A 21,361-nucleotide genomic window follows, 5' to 3' on the forward strand; every position below is an offset into this window, starting at 1 on the left:
GTGCCTCAGGGGGCAGTCCTCTCCCCGATGCTGTTTAACATCTTTATGCGCCCCCTTGCCCAGATTGCACGGAGGTATGGGCTGGGTTGCCATCAATATGCAGATGACACCCAGCTCTATCTATTGATGGACGGCCGGGCTGGTGATGTCCCAGCAAATTTGGACCGGGCACTACAAGCCGTGGCTGACTGGCTCAGGCTGAGCGGGCTGAAGTTGAATCCGGCGAAGACTGAGGTCCTTTGCGTGGGCCGTGGCGGACCGGGAGGGGAGACTACTTTACCGGCCTTTGACGGTGTGCCACTGGTACCGGTGCGCAAAGTCAAGAGCCTGGGGGTGCTACTGGAGTCCTCCCTATCAATGGAGGCCCAAGTAGCTGCCACTGCTAGATCCGCCTTCTTCTATCTCAAGAGGGCGAGGCAGTTGGCCCCCTTCCTGGAACGCGCCGACCTGGCAACTGTGATCCACGCAACGGTCACTTCGAGGTTAGACTACTGCAATGCCCTCTACATGGGGCTGCCCTTGTACCGAACACGGAGACTCCAGGTAGTCCAGAACGCGGCGGCCAGGCTGCTGGAGGGACTACCACGGTGGGAGCCTGCACGGCCTGGGCTGCGCAATCTGCACTGGCTGCCGGTTGTCTACCGTGTTCGCTATAAGGTGCTGGTTATTACCTTTAAAGCCCTATATGGCCGAGGACCTGCCTACCTAAAGGACCGCCTCTCCCCATATGTACCCCGGAGAGCACTGAGGTCTGGTTCTCAGAACTTATTAACAATCCCTGGGCCAAGAGAAGTTAGGTTGAAGGCCACTAGGGAGCAGGCCTTCTCGGTGATAGCCCCTCGCTGGTGGAATGATCTCCCAGAGATGGTGCGAGCCCTGCGGGACCTGAACCAATTCCGCAGGGCTTGCAAAACATTTCTTTTTCAGTTAGCATTTGAGTCACCATGTGGTAACTAAGACAGAACCTGATTAATGAATGAATAGACACTTAGCCATCTTAAATACATCATTTTAGCACCTATTTTTATATCTTATATGTTTATATGTTTTTATGTATTTTAAATAATTTATTGTAATTAATGTTTAAATTGTTATGTTTTATGAATCACGGGACTCCCATGTCTATTATTGTTTAATGTGAATCATGGGACTCCCGTGTCTGTTAGCCGCCCTGAGCCCGCCTAGCGGGGAGGGCGGGATATAAAAATAAAATATTATTATTATTATTATTGTACTTACCTACAACAGTTGTTCATCTGTGTCTTCTGTGCAGACACACACTGAGACTGTGCCTGTACAGGCTGACCACAGAACATTTTTATGGTATAAAGCTCCTAACGGGGACACCCCAGCCCCTTCCAGAGTGATGTGCTTGGATAGCAGCAGGTGCTCCTTCCCTCAGTTCCTGAGAGGCTACCATGATCTCCCACACAACAGAAGGGATCATGTGAGAGCTCACAACATGGCGGAAGGAAAGGAATGTGTGTCTGCACAGTTACAGCTACAGCTACAGGTAAATGCCACCCTGTTTTCACCTTTTGCCTTTCGTGCAGCCCCACGCTGGGACCATTAGCCAGCTATTCACTAGAAGATGTGGGGTGAAGCTCTCACTGAAACAGTTTGAAGGACTGTTTTTCCCACATTACATCCCTTCTGCCATGTAGGTCCAGGGCGTAATGCTTCACAAATGTATCCTCTACAGACCAGGTCACAACCTTGCAGATGTCCACCAGGAGGACCCTTCTGTGGAATGCAGCCAAGGAGCCTTGTATCTGAGTGGCACATACGGTCACTTCCAGAGGAAAAGTTTTCCCAGTCCCCTCTTAGCTGGAGCATATAGTGGGAACTACCCACCAGAACAAAGACTGGGACAAGGCAGCCTTCCTCCACTTAGGGCCCCAGTAGCACACGAAAAGTGCCCTTTCCCTATGGAATGACTTTGTTCTATCAACACAGTATAGAAGAGCCCTCCTAATATCTAGCCTAAGTAGGGCTTTCTCAGCCTCAGACCCAGGAGATGGAAAGAAAACTGGTAGGACAATCTCCTGAACCAGGTGAAATCTGGAAACTACCTTAGGGAGGAAGTCCAAGCTGGGATGAGGTACCACCATTTCAATGAACACCTTCAAAAAAGGGGACATCTATCCTTAGGGCCACCAGCTTACTCACCCGCCCACCCTGGCAGAAGTGGCTGGCACCAAAAAGGCCACCTTTCTTGAGAGCAGTGCTGTCACACAGCCGGTCCTAGCGGCGCCTCTACTGGCTGCCACCACTTTGGTAAGGGCCTGCATGGGTGGGCCCAGACCACCCAACCACCCTTAATAAATAGCTTTTAATTGTGACCAAGGATATGTGAGGACCCAAGAAGTATAACAACAGTTTATTTACAGTGCTCAAATAATAAGTGAGTAAAAAAGGTGAAAGATATATACATATATGAAACCCCCTGGGGTTCTGAGATCAGCTGCACAACATCTTCTCATGATTCCTGGGCCTAAGGATGCCCTATTGGCTTCAACAAGGGCCAGGGTCTTTTCAGTCCAGGCCCCTACCTGGTGGAATGAGCTCTCACTAGAGAGCCGGGCCCTGCGGGACTTATCTAAGTTTCACAGGGCCTGTAAGACAGAGCTCTTCTGCCAGGCTTTTAATTGATCCAGCGGGTGTCCCCTGAAATCATTGCTCCCCACAGCACCTTAGGCTTATGTTATGCTGAACATTACCTGCCTATATGTGGTCTGTGACTTGTTGCCAATGACGTGGATCATGGTTTTTCTCAATTCTGTAATTATGAGGTTACCTAGTTTGGATGTAGTTTGTTTGATGTTTTGTAAGGTTTCTTAATATTGTAAGCCACCCAGAATCCACGTGGGATAGGGCAGGGTATAAATTGAAAAATTAAATTAAAAATTAAAGATTGGTGCAAATAAACAAAAGCCCTGACACGTTTAGCTATACGGTCCCTACTCTAATACCAACACTTACCCTCTTGGGTAAGGGATCTTTCCCCTGCTGCAAGCTCTCTAGCCTACAGCCTGCCTCCAGCTCAGCCTTCCAGGAAAAGAACACACCCTGCCTGGATTTGGCCCTTTTACGTTCTTCTCCTAGGTTCCACCCCTCTCTGGGCCAGTTTCCCTCTAAAACCTTGCCACCCAGTCAGGGGAACAGAAAGGATCCTGAAAAATGTAGGCTTTTCCCAGTAACTTCTAGGCAGGCTTCCCTGGGGCCTGCAGGCCTCACTAGGCCCAAGATTATGACGCCCCCCAGCTAGACTAAATCATGGGGTCTGACAATCTAGATCCCCATCGATGCAGTCTACATACCACAGGTACTGCAATCACACTTGGTTAACTGTCTTTTTTAACTATGAAGTGATGGACAGAAATATTACCATAAGCAGTAGAGCAGAACAGATACAATAAAGCATGTTCTGGTCACCAGCTCTACAGATTTTTCTGACCAGCAGCAACTTGCATTTTTTTGTCTAGAAAGCACAGGTTTCACTTCACAGTGGTGTCCATTTATGGTGTGGTACCTCTGAAAAGCAATCTTATTAAGTGTATCACAAGCATTAAACCCCACAAAAGGAAACCCTCTTTTCTTTCCACTCTGCCTATCTTCCATTACATTTATGAATGTAACCAGGCAAATTTTCCCAAAATAGTTCCTTAGATTACATCCTTCCAGATCTTCAGTTCCCCATACAAATATTTTTTCTCAGTTAAGTGGGCATCAGGTTTCACAGAATCTTCCCTAGGAACTTTCTTTAGTCCCACCACCCGACCGCTCATCTTATGTGGTACAGCTGCCAGTGCAGCATTTGCCTCTTCCTCTTTTGCCTCTTTGGGTTAGGTCACAAACCCAAACCCATGGGAATGTTTTGTCTGTGGATCTCTCACTACCACAAAGACAGTGAGTGTGCTCCAGGTTTCAAAGTGTTCCCTCAAACTGTCATCAGTAGTCTCAAACTCAAGCCACCAACAAACAGTTTTCTCATCTGTTCTGGTTCCTTAGAACCCTGTCCCTGTGAAGATCTTCTCTTCATCTTTTCCTTGCAGATGACTTTAGAAGAGTGTTCAGGCTCTGTTGCTCCTTTTGCTAGCTTGCCTGTCTCTCTTTCCTGCCATCAAAGCACCTGTTCAGCTAAATCCTCCCCTATAAATTTAGCCACTGGTGTATTTTCATACACAGTAACTTTCCATGTTCCAGTCCAGCCTTCATACTGGATGGGTATCCTGGCCATTGGGAGGGTAACTCCTTCAGCTTAATTGTTGTGCAGCACTTTCCTTTCTTCATCTGGGAGGAAATACTTTAGGTCCACAAGAGAACCATGGACAGAGGTCAAAAGGGAAGCAGTGTTGGGACTTCCGGGGGAGGAAAATGTTGAGCTGAGCTGCTTCTCATAACGGGAGCAGGCTGGAACTTCTGTTCAGGGTAGTGGAAGGCAAATAAATGCCTACTGCCTACTTTTCTCAGTCAGAGATTAGTCCAAGATATGCACAGGAAACTTTGAGGAGATTTACCTTGGCTAAAAGGGAGTCTCGGGGGGGGGGGGGGGGCTCCTTTGAGGAGTCTCCAGGAAGAGTTGCATTTTCATCATCTGCAGAAGTTTTCAGAGTCATTTATTTGACATAAGCTCGACAGAATCCTAATCTTCTTGGACATTGCTAAACATCTAAAGCTACACAAGACTGGTGGGAACTTGGATAATTGGAAGAGAAGGTACAGATTACTATCTTTCACTCCGGGACTATTTACAGTTTAATGGAGTAAATTTCAAAGGTGGGAAATGAAAATTTAGAAAGTTTGGAAGAAGAAGGGAGGAAGAGGTGAAATTTGGACTTTGTAAATATAAAGGACAATGCTAAAAAGTGGAAAGGAATTTATTGTTTGGTCTACTTGCAGTTTTGAAAAAAGAGCACCATTGTCACAGACCTGCAGTATATTCAAACAACACAGGAAGTACATCAAGTATCGTGAGATCTCCTTACCAATGTGAATGAGACTTCGTGGCAAGTAAAGCAGGAAGTAGCAGATGGAAAACCTACTCAAGGTTTTTAAAGTGTTCGGGACATTAAAAATTGTTGGAATTAATTGAGAAGAGGACAAGAAGATAAGTACTATTGGATATATTATTTGTGTGGACTTTAGGCGTTTTTTAAAAGGGAAAAAAATGTAAGGAGCAGCAAAAAGTCGTGACCACCATTTTGAAAGATTTAAAAACTTAAAAAAAATATCTTGGCTTTGTTAGCTCTGAGGACGGCAAAAATAGGCTTCTTATAAAGGGCAAGTCCTATTCTTTTGAATTTGATAGTTGAATTTGAAATTGGTGAGGTCCAAATTTTCGCTGTTTTTTAAATGTCAGAACACAAGCAACCCCATACAAGGGCTACTTCATTGGAAAAAATGCAGGACCAATTAGAAGCAATGGAGGCCAGAATGAAAGGTATGAGATATGATAAATGAATCCAAAAAAGAAATTATTGAAGAGATTAAAAAAGATATGGAAGATCTCAGAAAGGAAACAGAGGAAACATCTAAGAAAGTGCAGGAGGTAGAAGGCAGAATGAAAGTATATGATTCCATCTTGTTGAAAATGCAAGAAAAAGTGACAATCCATGATTGCAAATGGATGGAGACTCAGATACGTCTGAGAGGAGTACCTGAAAAGGAAGACAGTGACCTAAAAGAATATATAATAAAAATAATTGCAGATTTTTAGAGGAAGATCCTGAAGGGACTAAAAACATGTATTACTATATGTATAGAGTGAACTCACTTTATGCCAAGAAAAATAATCTACCAAGAGATGTTGTTATAAGATGCATGACAAAAGAAATGGTGGGAAAGATCATTAGTAAAAACTTTGAAAAGACATTGATAGTGGGCAGCAGCAGAGTAAGAATCATGAAGGAGTTGCCAAGGCAAGTGATAAATGACAGAAGAACATATAAAAAACTGACAGTAAATTACAGGACAATGGAATGAGGTTTAGGTGGATAATACCTGAAGGTTTGAGTTTTGAACTTCAGGGGAAAAGAATCACAATCACAAATGCACAGGAACGGCGTAGTTTTTATGAAGAACATAAAGAATTTGCACCATGATGGATTACAGATTATTGTTTTGGAATGTAAATGGACTAAATTCACCACAAAAAAGAAGGGCAATGTTTCATTGGATTAAAAAACAAAATTGTAACATAGTTTGTTTACAAGAAGTGCATATTAAACAAAAGGATTACAAATTTTAATGGAATAAACAATTGGGGTTAGAATTTTTTCATTGGCTGAACAGAAGAAAAGGGGAGTGATTTTTTTATATCAAACAAGAACTGGAGCCAAAATTAGTGTTTAAAGATAAAGATGGAAGATTTGTAGCAGTAGAAATAATATTAAATGCAAAGAAAACATTGTTATTGGGATTGTATGCACCTAATGGTGCAAAGGATGCTTTTAAAAAAGACATTACACAACAATTTGATGAACTGACATATGACCAAGTTTTGATAATGGGAGATTTTAATGGAACAAATAAGAACTCTCTGGATAGGTCTGGGGGGGGGGGAATAATACAAAGAAGAAAAATTGCCAAAGTCTTTTTTTGAACTGGTCAAACAAGAAAATTTGGAGGATATATGGAGGAAATTTAACCCTGAGGTGTGGGATTATACCTTTTTTTCAGCAAGACATAAAACTTTTTCCAGAATTGACATGTTGTGGGGCACTAAAGATTTAAGTCTTATAACAAGGAAAATAGAGATTTTACCCAAAATTGGGGCTGATCATAACCCAATAATGTGGATTACAAAATTGTCCAAGAAGTTGAGAAGATGGAGATTGAATGAAGATTTACTACAGAATAAAGAAATAGTGACATACCTAGAAAATGAAACTAAAGCTTTCTTTCAAGTGAATGATAAAGAGGATATGGAATTTCAGATGGTCTGGGACGGCTATAAAGCAGTAATGAGAGGATTATTGATTACTCTGAATAATAAAGATAAGAGAGCAAAAGAAAAACAGCTGTTGGACATTCAGAATGAAATAAAGAAAAAAGAAGGGGAGTTGAGAAAAAGGCCAGAGAAAAAGAAAATTATAAGGGAAATTACAATACTATAAACGCAAATGAGACATTTGTTAAATAAAGAATTGGAATGGAATTTGAAAAGACTGCAGCAGAAGTCTTTTGAGGGAGCAAATAAACCTGGAAAGTATTTGGCTTGGCGACTGAAGAAAAACAGAGAAAATAAAATTATTAATAAAATTGTGGTAGATGAAAGAGAGGTGGTTAGTCAAGAGAGAATAAAAAGAGAATTTTTAAGTATTATGCCAAGTTGTTTAAAGGTGTTAAAATAAAGAAAGAAAAGATAGATGAGTATTTACAAAAGATAAAAATAGAACCCTTAACAGAAAATATGCGAAAAGTTTTAAATGATCCAATTGAAAAAATTGAAATTGAGGCTGCAATTAATGCAATGAAAATTGGAAAGGCACCTGGGCCAGATGGATATACAGCTAAATATTTAAAAACCTTTAAAGGTGAGGTAACACCGAAATTGCAGAAGTTGATGAACATGGTAAGAATAAAAGGGAAAATTGAAGGAAGCTGTTATTTCGTTGATACCAAAGGAAGATAGAGATGTCACGAATGTAAAAAATTATAGACCAATTTCATTATTAAATAATGACTATGAAATATATACAAGAATCTTGGCAGAACGGTTTAAGCATTTGATAAATTTCATAAAGGAGGATCGAGCAGAGTTTCTTCCCAAAAGGCAAATAAGAGCCAATATCAGAACTGTTGTAAATATTGTAGAATATTATGAAAGACATCCAGAAAAGGAAATAGCATTATTCTTTGCGGATGCAGAGAAAGCATCTGACAATTTAAACTGGGACTTTATGTTTGCAGTAATGGAGAAGATGGAGTTGGGAGAAAGCTTTATTAGAATGATACAAGCAATATACACTGAACAACGTGCAAGGCTATGTATAAACGCAGACCTTACAGAAGATATGATAATTAGCAAAGGTACAAGACAAGGCTGTCCGCTTTCCCCATTGTTGTTTATAATGACTCTTGAAATATTATTGATGCAGATTCAAGAAGACAAAGAAATAGAAGGATTAAAAATAAATAAATTACAAATATAGAGCATTTGCAGATGATATAATATTTATAAATGAAAACCCCATACAAGTTTCACCTTTGTTGTTAGCTAAAATACAAGAATATGGGGAGTTGGCGGGACTTTGTATTAATAAAGAAAAATCAAAATTTCTATGCAAAAATATGCAATTAAACAAGCAACAAGAATTACAGAGACTAATGGGCTGTGAAGTTACCTCCAAAGTAAAATATTTGGGTGTGGAGATAACAATGAAGAATACTGATCTATTCAAAAACAATTATGAGAAGCTATGGCGTAAAATGGATGAAGATATGTTAAAATGGAACAAACTTAATTTGTCATTGCTGGGTAGAATTGCTGCAATTAAAGTGAATATTCTACCAAGAATAATGTATTTGTTTCAAACTATTTCCATTGTGAAAGAAAGTAAACAATTTGATAAATGGCGAAGGAAAATTTCAGAATTTGTGTGGGCTGGGAAGAAACCAAGGATTAAAATGAAAGTTTTGACAGATGCAAAAGAGAGAGGTGGATTTCAACTACCGAATTTAAAATTATATCAGGAAGCAGTTTGTTTGGTGTGGATAAAAGAATGGATAACGCTGTTAAACAAAAAACTCTTAGTGTTGTAAGGTAACGGAAATAAATTTGGCTGGCATGCGTATTTGTACTATGGAAAAAAGAAGATGGACGTTTTTTTCTCTCACCATTATATAAGAAATAATTTGTTAAATACTTGGATGAAGTACAAGAAATATGGGGATGAGAGAAAACCGTTATGGATAGTGCCGGCTGAAGTAATAAAAATAAAGGCTGAAATAGATGTAATGTGCTACCTGTTTTAATCTACTGTTTTAACAATTTTATCTATTATAAATTGCAGAGCCGGCACATAGGAATAGGCCAGGTGGGCAGCCAACCAGGGCACCACCTGGCCCACAGGGACACCACTGGGCATCCCCTCCCCCCAACCCACCACTCTCGGCTTCCTGGGTCTATGCAGACCCAGGAGGCTGAGAGTGGTGGGACAGCATGTTGGCAAGTGCTCTCCTCCAAGCCCATCTTCCCTTACAAGACCCAAGAAGCCAAGAGCATCAGGGCAGCATGTGCAATCTTTGGTGGACTCCAAGAAGTGCACAGGCTGCTGCCCTGTTCCTGGTGCACAGGCTGCTTTCCTGCATCTGGCGGGGGCAAGGGTGGGGCCTAAGGCACCAGGAACTCTGGCGCTGGCTGTAGACTCTGTTTGTGTAGTGATCCACCCTGAGCCTGCTTGTGGGGATGGCAGAATATGAACAAACATGTAATTAAATCTGAACAAATAAGCTGCTGTTGATAGTGGTGCATGCTGCTCAAAACGATGACTCTGTGCTAGAAGCAGATAGCAAACTGGCTGGATAAGCTGATAAAGTCATATTAATATTTCCAGTCATTAGACATTATTTACCAATACAGTGAACATCAAGACCATACACTGATAACGAGTCAGCAGTGTGATGTGGTAGCTACAAAGGCAAATGCAATTTTGGGCTGCATTAACAGAAGTATAGTGATCAGAACATATGAAGTAATTATATCACTTTGCTCTGGTTAGACCAGAGCTGTGAAACTCCTGGCCCACAGGCCACACACGACCTGCCCAGGACTTCGATCAGACCCACAGCAATTTTCTCCCCCTTTCCTCCTCTTCTTGTCCTCACCCTTTGACGTTCCAAGGCTGCCGACATTCCCATCTCCTTCTGCCTTGTCTTTGCCTGCTTCAGCTAGAATATCTTCTGGGCTTGCAAAGTTACAAAGAAAATGCAGAATGGATTTTCCATTAAATTTTCTGCACCCAGATAGACTGGACTATCTGAGCCCAGAGACCTTTATTTGAAAATCCATTCTGTGTGTTTCCTTGCAACTCTGTCTGTGCTGCAATGTATTTAAATGAAGTGCAGCTAAAGCAGTTTCATTTTTGCAGTATTTATGGCCAGTTGAAGTTTCTAGAAAATAAAGGCTTTAAACCAGGTTGAAGCTTTAAACCAGCTTGTCTCTGCTGAATGGACCTGAGAACTGGTCGGTCACTTCCGGGTTCCTGTCCTGCATCTCGACCTGTGTTATTAGTGACAGGCTGCTTCGGCGGGCCGCTGCGCCGGCCCCCTGGGTCCCACAACGATGGGACCGATGCCACAGGGACGGGCTCGAAACACTCTATAACCCCTCAAAAGAACAGCAGTCTAGCTCGCTTCCCCCGAGCCCTGCCGCCATAAGCCTCAAGGGGGCTCATTTTGCGGCATCTCCCGGCGGGAGGGTGGCACCCGCACGGGACACATATCAAATGAAAGAGGGGGCGCAGGGCTATCAGAAACAGCTGGCGGAGGGAGTCGGGAGACCACCCCACTGGGGGATCCACACCCCGAAAGTGATGAAGGTGGCGCAGATAGAGCCAACAGAGCAAACAGGACAAAATAAATAGGCTGCATTATGCAGCACAGTCTCGCTGGAATCTCACTGGAATCTGACTGGCTTCTCAGCGTGGAACCCGTTCTCTCTAGTCTTCTCACTTTGAAAAAAGTAAAAAAAGAGTTTTATTTAACTTTATTTCCCCCTTTCCCTCTCTATAAATAATCTTGGTGTTTCCGGCGGTGATATTTGGGGGATTTTTGGGGACGTCACAGGAAGTGCTGTGAAGTCACTTCCTGTTTCCGGCAGTGGCATTTGGGGGAAATGATGTCACAGGAAGTGATGTCACTTCCTGTTTCCGGCAGGTGGCGCGGGGGGGGATGATGTCACAGGAAGTGATGTCACTTCCGGTTTCCGGCAGGTGGCAGGGGGAATGATGTCACAGGAAGTGATGCCACTTCCTGTTTCCGGCGGTGGCATGATGTCACCGGAAGTGACGTCACTTCCTGTTCCTGGCGGTGCGCGCGCGGAGCGCGCGCGCACACACATTCCTTTCCCCCTCAAGGTGTCCCTGGCTGGCCTGCAGATATTATGGCCACCCTATCTGCTGTGATCCTTGTGCTTCATTTTAAAAAACTGCATTATCAAATCCTACTATTCCCCCACCTTTGCATTTTAAACAAAATAGCACAAGAGTTTTAAGCATGTTTCTATTTTAAAATAATGTCTTTAACTGTGTTTATAAAAATTCATTTTAATTATTATTTAATTGTGTTTATAAAATTTTTATCTCTGCTACCTGACATTACATTTTAAGAAACACATAGCAAAACCCCACAAAATTTCATTTGTGTCAAATCCAGCTCTCGTAACGAATGAGTTCGACATCCCTGGGTTAGACCCACTTGGAATACTGTGTTCAGTTTTGGGCACTGCAGTTTAAGAAGAACATTAACAAGCTGGAATGTGTCCAAAGGACGACAATGAAGATAGTGAGGGGTCTGGAGACTAAGTTCTATATGGAAAAGTTGGAAGAGTTGAGTATGTTTAGCCTGGAAAAGAGGCAACTGAGAGGTGGTATGATAGTCATTTTCATGTACTTGAAGGGCTGTCATATACAGGATGGAGCAAAGTTCTTTTCTGTTGCCCCAGAAGGGATCCTGGAGGGTTCTTTTTTGCCTTTCTCTGGGCATGGAGCAAGGGTCACTGGAGTTTGGGGGAAGAGGATGTTGTAAATTTCCTGCATTGTGGAAGGGGTTGGACTAGATGACCCTTGAAGGCCCTTCCAGCTCTACATTTCTAACTCACTTTAATTTCAAGTAAAAATTACCTGTCCATATTTGCTTCCAATTGGCAGTACGCTGCATAAGCAATAATATTTTCTTGGCCACATCTTTCAGTAGTCAGAGCACTAACATATAGTATGAAGTCAGCATCTCGAACCCCTTCTTGGTCTGGCAAACCAGTAGGACCACAAAGCCACTCATTTTCATGACATACCCTACATTGCTAAAGCATAAGCATTTAGGAGAGATGTATTAGTCAGAGCAAATCTGAAACAGAAACCATTTAGTAACTTAACTTTCAATGTGGAAATATATTATTCTTTAAAACTAACATCCTTTTTTAGATTGCAGAACTGTTTAGTACCAAGATCCGACATTAGCTCCACCAATAGCCAAAGTTTAAAAGTTTATGTGCACATGATTTTTTTTTTTTAATTTCAAAGACACACCCGCCAGAATCCATGAATAGCTCCTTAAACAGTTCAAACTGTATGGATTCGGTGGGAGAGACATTTAAACAGGAAATAACATAGTGCATGCCCAATATTCACCTCCCTTTCTTTAGAAAGGTTCTCCTATGCACTCCTATGAGTCTCAACTCATATATTAAAAGGTCTTCAAACTCTGAAAACATTTATCTAAGGTACAACTTTGAAAATTAGATACCTCAGAAGTAATGTTCCCTCTATCTAAGCTGTGAAGTGTTGTGTGCAAAAAAAAAATTCATGAGCCAACCTGTTAGTTGTGAGTTTACATCTTTAAAAAAACGTTTTCAGTTTACAAACTCACAGAGGCACTAGTGGACTCAAATCTAGCTACTTTCTCAGCCGAACATTCTTTACAGTAGGGGTGTCAAACATGTAGCCTGGGGGCCGAATCACGTCTCAGAAGAGCTCCTATCAGGCCCCCAAACAACTGGCTCTTGTCTTCTTCCTTCTCCTTCTCTCTTGCTTCCTTCTGCATCTCAGCTTGCTTTTAAAGACTTGCTCAATCGCACAGAAGCTACAGAGCAAAACCTCAATTTTCTCTATTGGTTGAGGCTCCTCCCCATCCTGGTACTCTGGAGAAGGAAGGAAAGAGCCAGAGCTTCCTTTGCCCAGTTTCCTGGATCCCATGGGAAACATACAAAGAAAGCACCTTTAAGACCAACAAGTGCTAACGTTTTAAGCATGTTTTTTAAAAAATATATCTTTAATCATATTTGTCTCCGTCCTTTAAAAAGTTTATATCTCCGCTACGTAATCTTAAATAGGTCCACACATGGCCCAGCCTGACAAGCTCTCATTTATGTCAGATCCGGCCCTCATAACAAATAAGTTTGACACCCCGATTTACAGTTTTATAAGGATAAAAATGGAGGAAAGAATCATGTAAACCATCTAAAACAGGGGTGTCAAACATGCAGCCCAGGGGTCAAATCAGGCCCCCAGAGGGCTCCTATCAGGCCCCCAAACAACTGGCTGTGAACCACTTCATTTTCCCTCCCTCTTGCTTCCTTCTGCATAACAGCTTGCTTTGCAAAGCTTGTTCAATCACACAGGAACTACTGAGCAAAACTTCTATTTTCTCCATTGGTTGAAGTTCCTTCCTTGGGGAGGAAGGGGGGGGGCAGAGCTTGCTTTGCCATGCTCTCTCAATTGCACAACAGAGCTACTGAGCCAAGCCTCTCTTCCTTCTACTGGCTGAGGCTCCTCCCTCTCTTGGTCACCTGGGGAAGGAAGGAAAGTGACAGAGCTCCTTTGCCCAGTTCCCTGGATCCCATGGGAGAAATACAAAGAAAGCACCTTTAACACCAATGAGTGCTAATATTTTAAGCATATTTTATTTTAAGAGTTTTTTTTAAAAAAAAATCTTTAATTGTGTTTGTGTCCTTTATAAAGTTTATACGTCTGCTACCTGATCTTAAATAGGTACACACATGGCCCAGCCCGACAAGGTCTCATTTTGTCAGATCCGTCCCTTGTAACAAATGAGTTCAACTCCCCTGATCTAAAGCTTCTTGGAGGAAAAGCAGAAAAAAAATGCAATTGATAAAAGTTCAGAAACAAAAAGATGTAAAGACATAAAGCACTTTTCATTTGTAAGGTTTTCACTCCATTATAGTAAATATTTCCTTTTTCACTGTGCAATTATACATTGCTACAGAGAGAGAGAGAGAGAGAGCACACACATCAGACAAGAATAAAAGCAGCCTTGAGATGCCTGCACAACATCTTATTTATTTCCTTTTTAATCTGATCTTTGATCATAATAAACTGAACTACTAGAGGTATTTGCTGAATTTTTTTCTTGGCAAGGTAGGGAAAAAGCATGAAAGAGGTAGAAAGAAAGAGCAAGAGAAAGACAAAGAAAGAGAGAAAGAAAATATATCGGGGGAAGAAGGGGGAGGGAGGGAGGAAGAGAGAGAGAGAAAGAAAGAGAGAAAGAGAGAAAGAGAGAGAGAAAGAGAGAAAGAAAGAAAGAGAAGAAAGAAAGAAAGAAAGAAAGAAAAGAAAGAGAGAGAGAGAGAGAAAGAAAGAAAGAAAGAAAGAAAGAAAGAAAGAAAGAAAGAAAGAAAGAAAGAAAGAAAGAAAGAAAGAAAGAAAGAGAGAGAGAGAGAGAGAGAGAGAGAAAGAGGAGAAGAGAGAGAAAGAAGGAGAAAGAGAGAAAGAGAGAAAGAGAGAGAGAGAAGAGAAAGAAAGAGAAAGAGAGAAAGAGAGAAAGAGAGAAAGAGAGAAAGAGAGAAAGAGAGAAAGAGAGAAAGAGAGAAAGAAAGAAAGAAAGAAAGAAAGAAAGAAAGAAAGAAAGAAAGAAAGAAAGAAAGAAAGAAAGAAAGAAAGAAAGAAAGAAAGAAAGAAAGAAAGAAAGAAAGAAAGAAAGAAAGAAAGAAAGATGGGGGGAGGGAAGGAGGAAGTGAAAGGTGGAAAGAAAGCAAATAGATGAGGAAGGGAAAGAAGGAAGGGGTAATGAGATGAGGAAGGGGGAAGGGAGAGAAGGAAGGAAGGTTGACAAGAGCCCTGAAATGGCTTCTCGCCTTTTAAGGTGAACAGAGCAGCAGGTCCACCTGTCAGTTGTTTGTCTTAAAGGGCAGGCAGCCATTAGAGCACTCCATTTCACTTCCCCTCACTGACAAGCAGGGAGAAGCAGCAAGGAGCCCTGAAGTGGCTTTCCACCATTTAAGGCAAGAAGTGAAGCGGGTATACCTGTTAGCTGCTCACTTTAAAGGGCAAGCAGCCATTAAAGTGCTCCTTTTGGCTCCTTCCATTTGGGAACAGAGGGAGGAAGTGAAAGGGAGCCCTGAAATGGCTTCCAGCCCTTTAAAGCAAACAGTGGATCAGCAGACCGACCAGTCAGCTGATCACTTTAAATGGCTGGCTGCTCTCTCTCCTGGTGGAGGAGACCTCGACCAGTGGGGGGGGGGAGGTTGGCTTTGTGTCTCTTGCATGATGGAGCTGGCAGGACAGGCTGCAGCAGCCTGGGAAGGGGGGGGGGGAGAGTTTCCGTACCGCTGTGCACTCAGTCTGTGGATCTGTGCGCGGGGTGGGGAATTTGTGCACCACCTCTGGCTGGCACAACTTTAAAGGAACACTACTCAAAAGTATATTATGCATCTTATTCATGCAGATAACATCTGAAGGATCTATCCTTGTTGAAACTGCACTACTGCCATACTAAAAATTTGGTGTAGGAGAGCTGACATAGTGATCTTCTTTCAACTCACCCCAGAAACTCAAGCAATCTGACGCTAAAGACCAGAAAAGTAATAGCGATTACTTTATACCAGCTAAGGCTCACCAGAAGAGGGCATGAATGTCACTAAACTGCCAAGTTTGAAGGCTCTGCACTTTCCTTTTCCATCCTTTTGATTCCTCACTCTCATAAGACACAGAGCTAGGAATGCTAATGCTGTTCTACTACTACAAATGAACAGTGGTTGACTGAAATACCTGCAGATGCTTTTCAGGAACTATGACTGGACCACACCTTGTAAATTCGGCACAGGCTCCACGGCAGTATCTGTATGGGTCATCTTTCTTCCTTATGTATTGATTTGTTACACACTGTCTTCAGGCAAATCAGAATGACAGTTATTTACCGAGGAAACACAGAATAATTCCATACAACAACAGAAGGCTAAATGATAACGAGTATTTCGGTAGTAGAGCAAATAAGCGAGGTGCTGAGGATTTCTCCCTAGTTTTCTGATATTCCTGCTGCAGCCATCCTTATGGGGCTCATGAAAACCATCCCCGCTCATCCGGGACCTCTGCTGCTAAACACCACGAATTATTATTGGCAAATTTACATTTCAGGATGGTGGAATGCTTATACTGAGATGTGCGGAAGACTGATCTGTCCGTGAACTACAATTGTAGAAGAGAAGAAGACGACGACATTGGATTTATATTCTGCTCTCCACTCAAGAGTCTCAGAGCCGCTCACAATCTCCTTTATCTCCCTCCCCCACAACAGACACCCTGTGAGGTGGGTGGGGCTGAGACGGCTCTCACAGCAGCTGCCCTTTCAAGGACAACTCCTGCGAGAGCTATGGCTGACCCAAGGCCATTCTAGCAGGTGCAAGTGGAGGAGTGGGGAATCAAACCCGGTTCTCCCAGATAAGAGTCTGCACACTTAACCACTACACCAAACTGGCTCTCTTCTAAAGATAGATCTAAAAAAAAACCTCATTATGAACCACCAAATAGCATTTATACCTGCTCAGTAAGATAATACCAGTAGGTTTCCGAACTTGAAATGTCTTCTCCAAATAAGAAACAGCTTGTGGAAAAAGCTTATGCTAGAAAAAGAAAAAATGTTTGCATCAAGCAAAATGATGCCAGATTCTGAACCAGGTAAATCACCAGATTTAGGACATTTGTGAAGAATGTTTTACAGCTTTGGACTGTGAGCGTTAAACCTGTTTGATTAAAGTGATTCATGCTACATCACATCATCAGAACATAAAACAGCACCGTGTGAACACCAAACATCTACACAAAATTGACCCAAATTAAGATAATCTCTTAGCAAGGATGTTTAAACTCACTTAAATGTTCAACTCTCACCAGGGCTAGTGTTAAAAATGTTCAGTGTTGGTGCAGATGTCAACATTGAACTCTGGATATGACTGACAGAAATTTGGCCTCAAAGGATGCAAAAAGGCAACAAAGGCCTGCAAACTTACAGTCTATTCCCAGCCTATTATATATTTTAAGTATAGTTTAGAGATTGCAGAATGTTACATTTGCAACACACCATCATGTTTCAAAAGAAGATCCTGATGAGCCAGGGAAGCCAATGCCTTGAATGCTGAAAGACCCGCCTGCAACAATGGACCTCATCACGTTTTTCTTTGGACTGCTGCAGTTCATCTAGAATTCAACTCAGCAATACTCAACACACATGCAAGAAGAAAGGCCAACATACCTTTATAAGGTGCCTTTTCCCAGGAAGAAGTCTATGAGAACAAAGAAAGCAGTTGTAGGCAAGAATGTTTTATCACCATCTCAATTTTTTACCACTCCCTTCTTTTACGCCAGCAACACAATGAAATTTCTTTGGACCTCTCCTTAACACCCTGGTCCATTTTTCTGGTGCTTCCCAGACTACCTGCTTATACGGTTGCCAGGACAAACTCAAAAAATATCTGGGAACTTTGGGAGTGGAGCCTAGAGCAAGGTTATAACAAGCACAATTAAACTCCAAACGGAGTGCTAGCCACCACATTTAAAGGGACCATGCACCTTTTACATGCTTTCCCTTTTTTTGGAAATATTAGGAGGATAGGGGCACTTTCTTTTGGGGCTCACAGAATTGGACCCCCACTCCAATCTTTTTGAAACTGGGGGGGGGGGGGGGTTGAGAAGCACCAGATGCTATGCTGAAAATCTGGTGCTGATACCTCAAAAAAACAGGGCCCCCCCCACCTCCAGATAGCCATGGATCAATTTTCTATTACACCCTATGGGAGCTGATCTCCACAGGGTATAATGGAATGCCCAGCAGACTCCCCCCCCTTCATTTCTGATAACCTTGAAGGCCTCCAAACTGGGGGATCCCCTACCCCCAACTAGGGATTGGCAACCCTACCTGGTTAGAGGAGAAGGTAGAAAGAAGAGAAGTGAGAGAAGTCTGCCCTGCCACTGGATATTAGAAAAAAACTTTTTTTTACATTAAGTTCAACAGTGGAATCAGCTCCCTCCCCCTGACAGCCTTTATGCAGCAGCTAGACAATACTTGTCGGAGTGCTCGGGTCTAGGTTGGCTGATCCTGCATTGAGTAGGGAGTTACCCTAGATGGCCCGTATGGCCCCTTCCAACTCTGTGACTCTATGGTTAACATCCACTCAGAACACGAATTTTGGAAGACTGCCATTATACTCACTCCTCAACACTTTCATCATATTCAGTCTTAATTCTCAGTTGTCCATCAGTACTTCTCTTCATAACATGATTTTGCTTGAGATAAACTTTGTAGATAACCTTGATAAAGAAAAAGTATATTTAATTCGACAAACTACTGATGTAGCGTATAGGATACCTTATTTCTCCATTTAACATGCTGAATTGCCTGCAGCCCTATCTTGTCTATCTGGCTAACTCCTATCGAGTTCAATGGGGTTTACATGCATGGAAAGGGCTATACAACTGCTGCCTGATTTGAAAGCAAAATCCACAAGTTTTCATGCAACTTGCCCCCAGGTAAACCTACCAAATTAAACATTTCAGTGCCTATCCTAAGCCTGTATACTCAGAAGTAAATGGGATTGCACCTATTAGGCCTGACTCTGCCTCCTATTTTAGTGTTAATATACAGTCTACATGCATACTAGCTGTACATGTGACAAGGGTGGTCATACAATATGCAATTTGTATACATGTTTGCTCTGTGCTAACATTAGGGTGATTGGCAGAGCCAATAGGTATGATACCGCTACCCCTCCCAGCCATGAATGTCCACAAATTGTATACATCATACTGAGAGCTCAGATCTTTATCTATACCAGCTGCACCACACCCCACGTTTTCTGCTGCCCATGAAAAGTAGACAGACAGATGGACAACAGAAGAAACTGTCCATTTACACATTTTCTGCTCCTGAAATGTTAGGTTTAATTGTTCTGTCTCATTTTGGCAGGCGTTGTTCCCATTAATTCCTGATTAAATGAAAAAGAAAATAGCTAAACTATGTTTTTATTTCAATGTTATCTGTTTACAAAGTAAAGTAAAGCAAGGCATGTAAATACTCTTTAACATCAGACAGGACAAAAGAATTCACCACCAACCCAAATACAACCCATACCTTATTACTAGCATTAGACACAAGTCTAGAATCCATACAATTCTGGGCTGTTTTAGAAACTGGCAACTATTACCACTTCCAGTGCTTTTGGTATATACAGCAGTGCAGTTCCCCTGAATAGTCTTCATATAATTTCATCACCCCACAGCAGCTAGCTAGCATCTCTCTGCCTTTCTCCCTCTCTCACACACACAGTCAAAATAGTGGAGCAATTTACTCACAGAGTTGTTGAATGCAACTATAATATAGTGGGTTCAACACAAGGAAGAGGCGAGGTGCATCATAGCTCTTTTATTCTGTACAGCATAGTACAGGGCTGCACTCTAAGACTGAGTAGCAGGGCCAATGGGGACAACTTATATTCACTTGAAGGTTCCCACGCTAGCACGCCATTGGATCATTCAAACCAGCGAGGGGCCCATGATTGGAGCAGGGCAAAAGGTATTTGGAGCCTGCTGCCTGTTATTCCTGAGTCCCCCAGCTCAGTCCTTAAGGCTCCAATGAGCCGGGAAGGAACACCCATAATAGTCTTCACTTTGGTCCGCATACACAACAGTAACCATCTGCTGTATATACCAAGTTCTCCAGATTAACACAAAGGTTTACGCTTTACTCTCTATTTTATTGTGCAAACGACTTTTGAAAGGAATGTAAAACAAGTCCTCTGTTGTGCTGGTTTCCCTTCCTTTCTAGCAGTTCCCTGGGAGCAGACATGTTGTTCGGCTGGCTTACCCCATCCCTATGCAGCCTGGCTCCTACAGATTTAAAGGCACACAAACCTTCTAAAAAGCAAACAGTTTCCAAGCTGCTTCTAGCCTTCCAAAGTGAAAAGGCACATGGTGGTTGTTGGGACAGGGCTTTCCCCTGCTGGCCAGCTGACATGGGGTGGGAAGGAGTCTGCAAAACTGGGGGATGTCAAGCATGCTATTTCTGAATGTTGCATTGCCTATATTTCTCGCATCTACCCTTCACCCCTTCTTTTCCTTTCTTTCAATAGTGAATTCCCTTGCATAATAAATCTCACAGACTTAGGATGTGTCAGTAACCTTGTAATAGCAATGTAAAAAGCCTCTCCCACAGGTTCTCACCAAAAGGTCTTATCAGCATGTTGAGAATGTATGAGAACAGGAGATGTTGCCATTCCGTAGTGACCAAAGAGATAGTTGCTTATAGCCTTTGAACCTTCAATGCAATTTACATCCTTATGTTATTCTTTTGAAGTTATCTATAACCCTGCCTTTGAAGTAACCGTTAAGATGCTACGCAAAGTAACAACCTGTATTACTTCCAAGGTTTCGGTCCTTGGAGCAAGTCAAAGAGTTCCAATAAAATGAGTCTTTGATCTAACACAAAAGCTTGATTATTTTGAAATATCGATGCTTGACAGGGGACCCCCCACTGGGACCTGGGGATTGGGAAACCTAAATTAAAATCACATCCTGTCAGGTAAGGAACTTCTTTTTAGGACAGCTGTTCGGAGCACTCTCTGAATGAACCATATATACACAACTAATTTTTACCTTTTCATCCAGCCTGATACTTGTAGTCAAAACATACATCAGCACAGCAGGCTAGCTTTACAAGCAATGCCATCATCAGCCTTCGTGTTACACGACACAACTGCAGGATTTTTTTTTAAGGGGCAAATATAATCCATGATGTACCAAATACGCAACTAAATTTTCCAAAAGCCTCTGTTACTCAACACATTATTAAAGCAAAGACAGACATATCCTACTCATTCATAAAACAATTAAAATAATTTTGCAACTTATTCACACATTTGGGGTCACAGAAGACAGGGCTCGAACTGACTAGATGAAGATCACATATCTGGCCCAGTCCATAATATGCAAGCTGCGGCTAATACATCCATCCCAACCACTGCACGCAGGGGATCCCATATGCATGGCAAGCAAATTAAATTGGCGTAAGATAATTCAATAACAATAATGTCTATTATTTGTACTCCTGTACCACTTGATTGATAATATTTTTCCATGGATAAGCTAAGCCATGATCAGAGAGCAACATACAGCCAAGGCTTGTACTTGTTATAAAGATAATTTCTGATTTTTTTTTAACACCATAGTCATATGCAGTTTTTATCTAAACAATCCATTTGGACTTCTGCCTAAGGTAACTTTAATATTTACACTGCAGAATCTGCTACACATCTTCAAGGTGCTCCAAAATAAGTGCAACACACAAACATCACTTTAATAAATTGGCCAGTCTCTGTGTGGACAATGGGAGCCATCCACTGACAAGGTCTGAA

At 42.1% G+C, this 21,361-nt stretch overlaps 1 protein-coding gene and 1 pseudogene across 1 annotated transcript in view; both read right to left on the reverse strand.

Annotated features, from left to right (window-relative positions):
- Positions 1-21,361, reverse strand: part of LMLN (leishmanolysin like peptidase) — a 57,590-nt gene that overhangs the window by 25,256 nt on the left and 10,973 nt on the right. The window contains exons 2-6 of the mRNA XM_060262514.1: positions 18,166-18,263; positions 17,209-17,239; positions 16,497-16,579; positions 15,729-15,846; positions 11,847-12,025 (exon numbers count right to left, since the gene is read on the reverse strand). Of these exons, the coding sequence (XP_060118497.1) occupies positions 11,847-12,025; positions 15,729-15,846; positions 16,497-16,579; positions 17,209-17,239; positions 18,166-18,263 (509 nt within the window). The remainder of the gene's footprint in view (positions 1-11,846; positions 12,026-15,728; positions 15,847-16,496; positions 16,580-17,208; positions 17,240-18,165; positions 18,264-21,361) is intronic.
- LOC132588894 (heterogeneous nuclear ribonucleoprotein A3-like) lies at positions 3,385-4,042 on the reverse strand (annotated as a pseudogene).

Source organism: Heteronotia binoei, chromosome 21, assembly GCF_032191835.1.
Source record: "Heteronotia binoei isolate CCM8104 ecotype False Entrance Well chromosome 21, APGP_CSIRO_Hbin_v1, whole genome shotgun sequence".
Taxonomy (NCBI): Eukaryota; Metazoa; Chordata; class Lepidosauria; order Squamata; family Gekkonidae; genus Heteronotia; species Heteronotia binoei.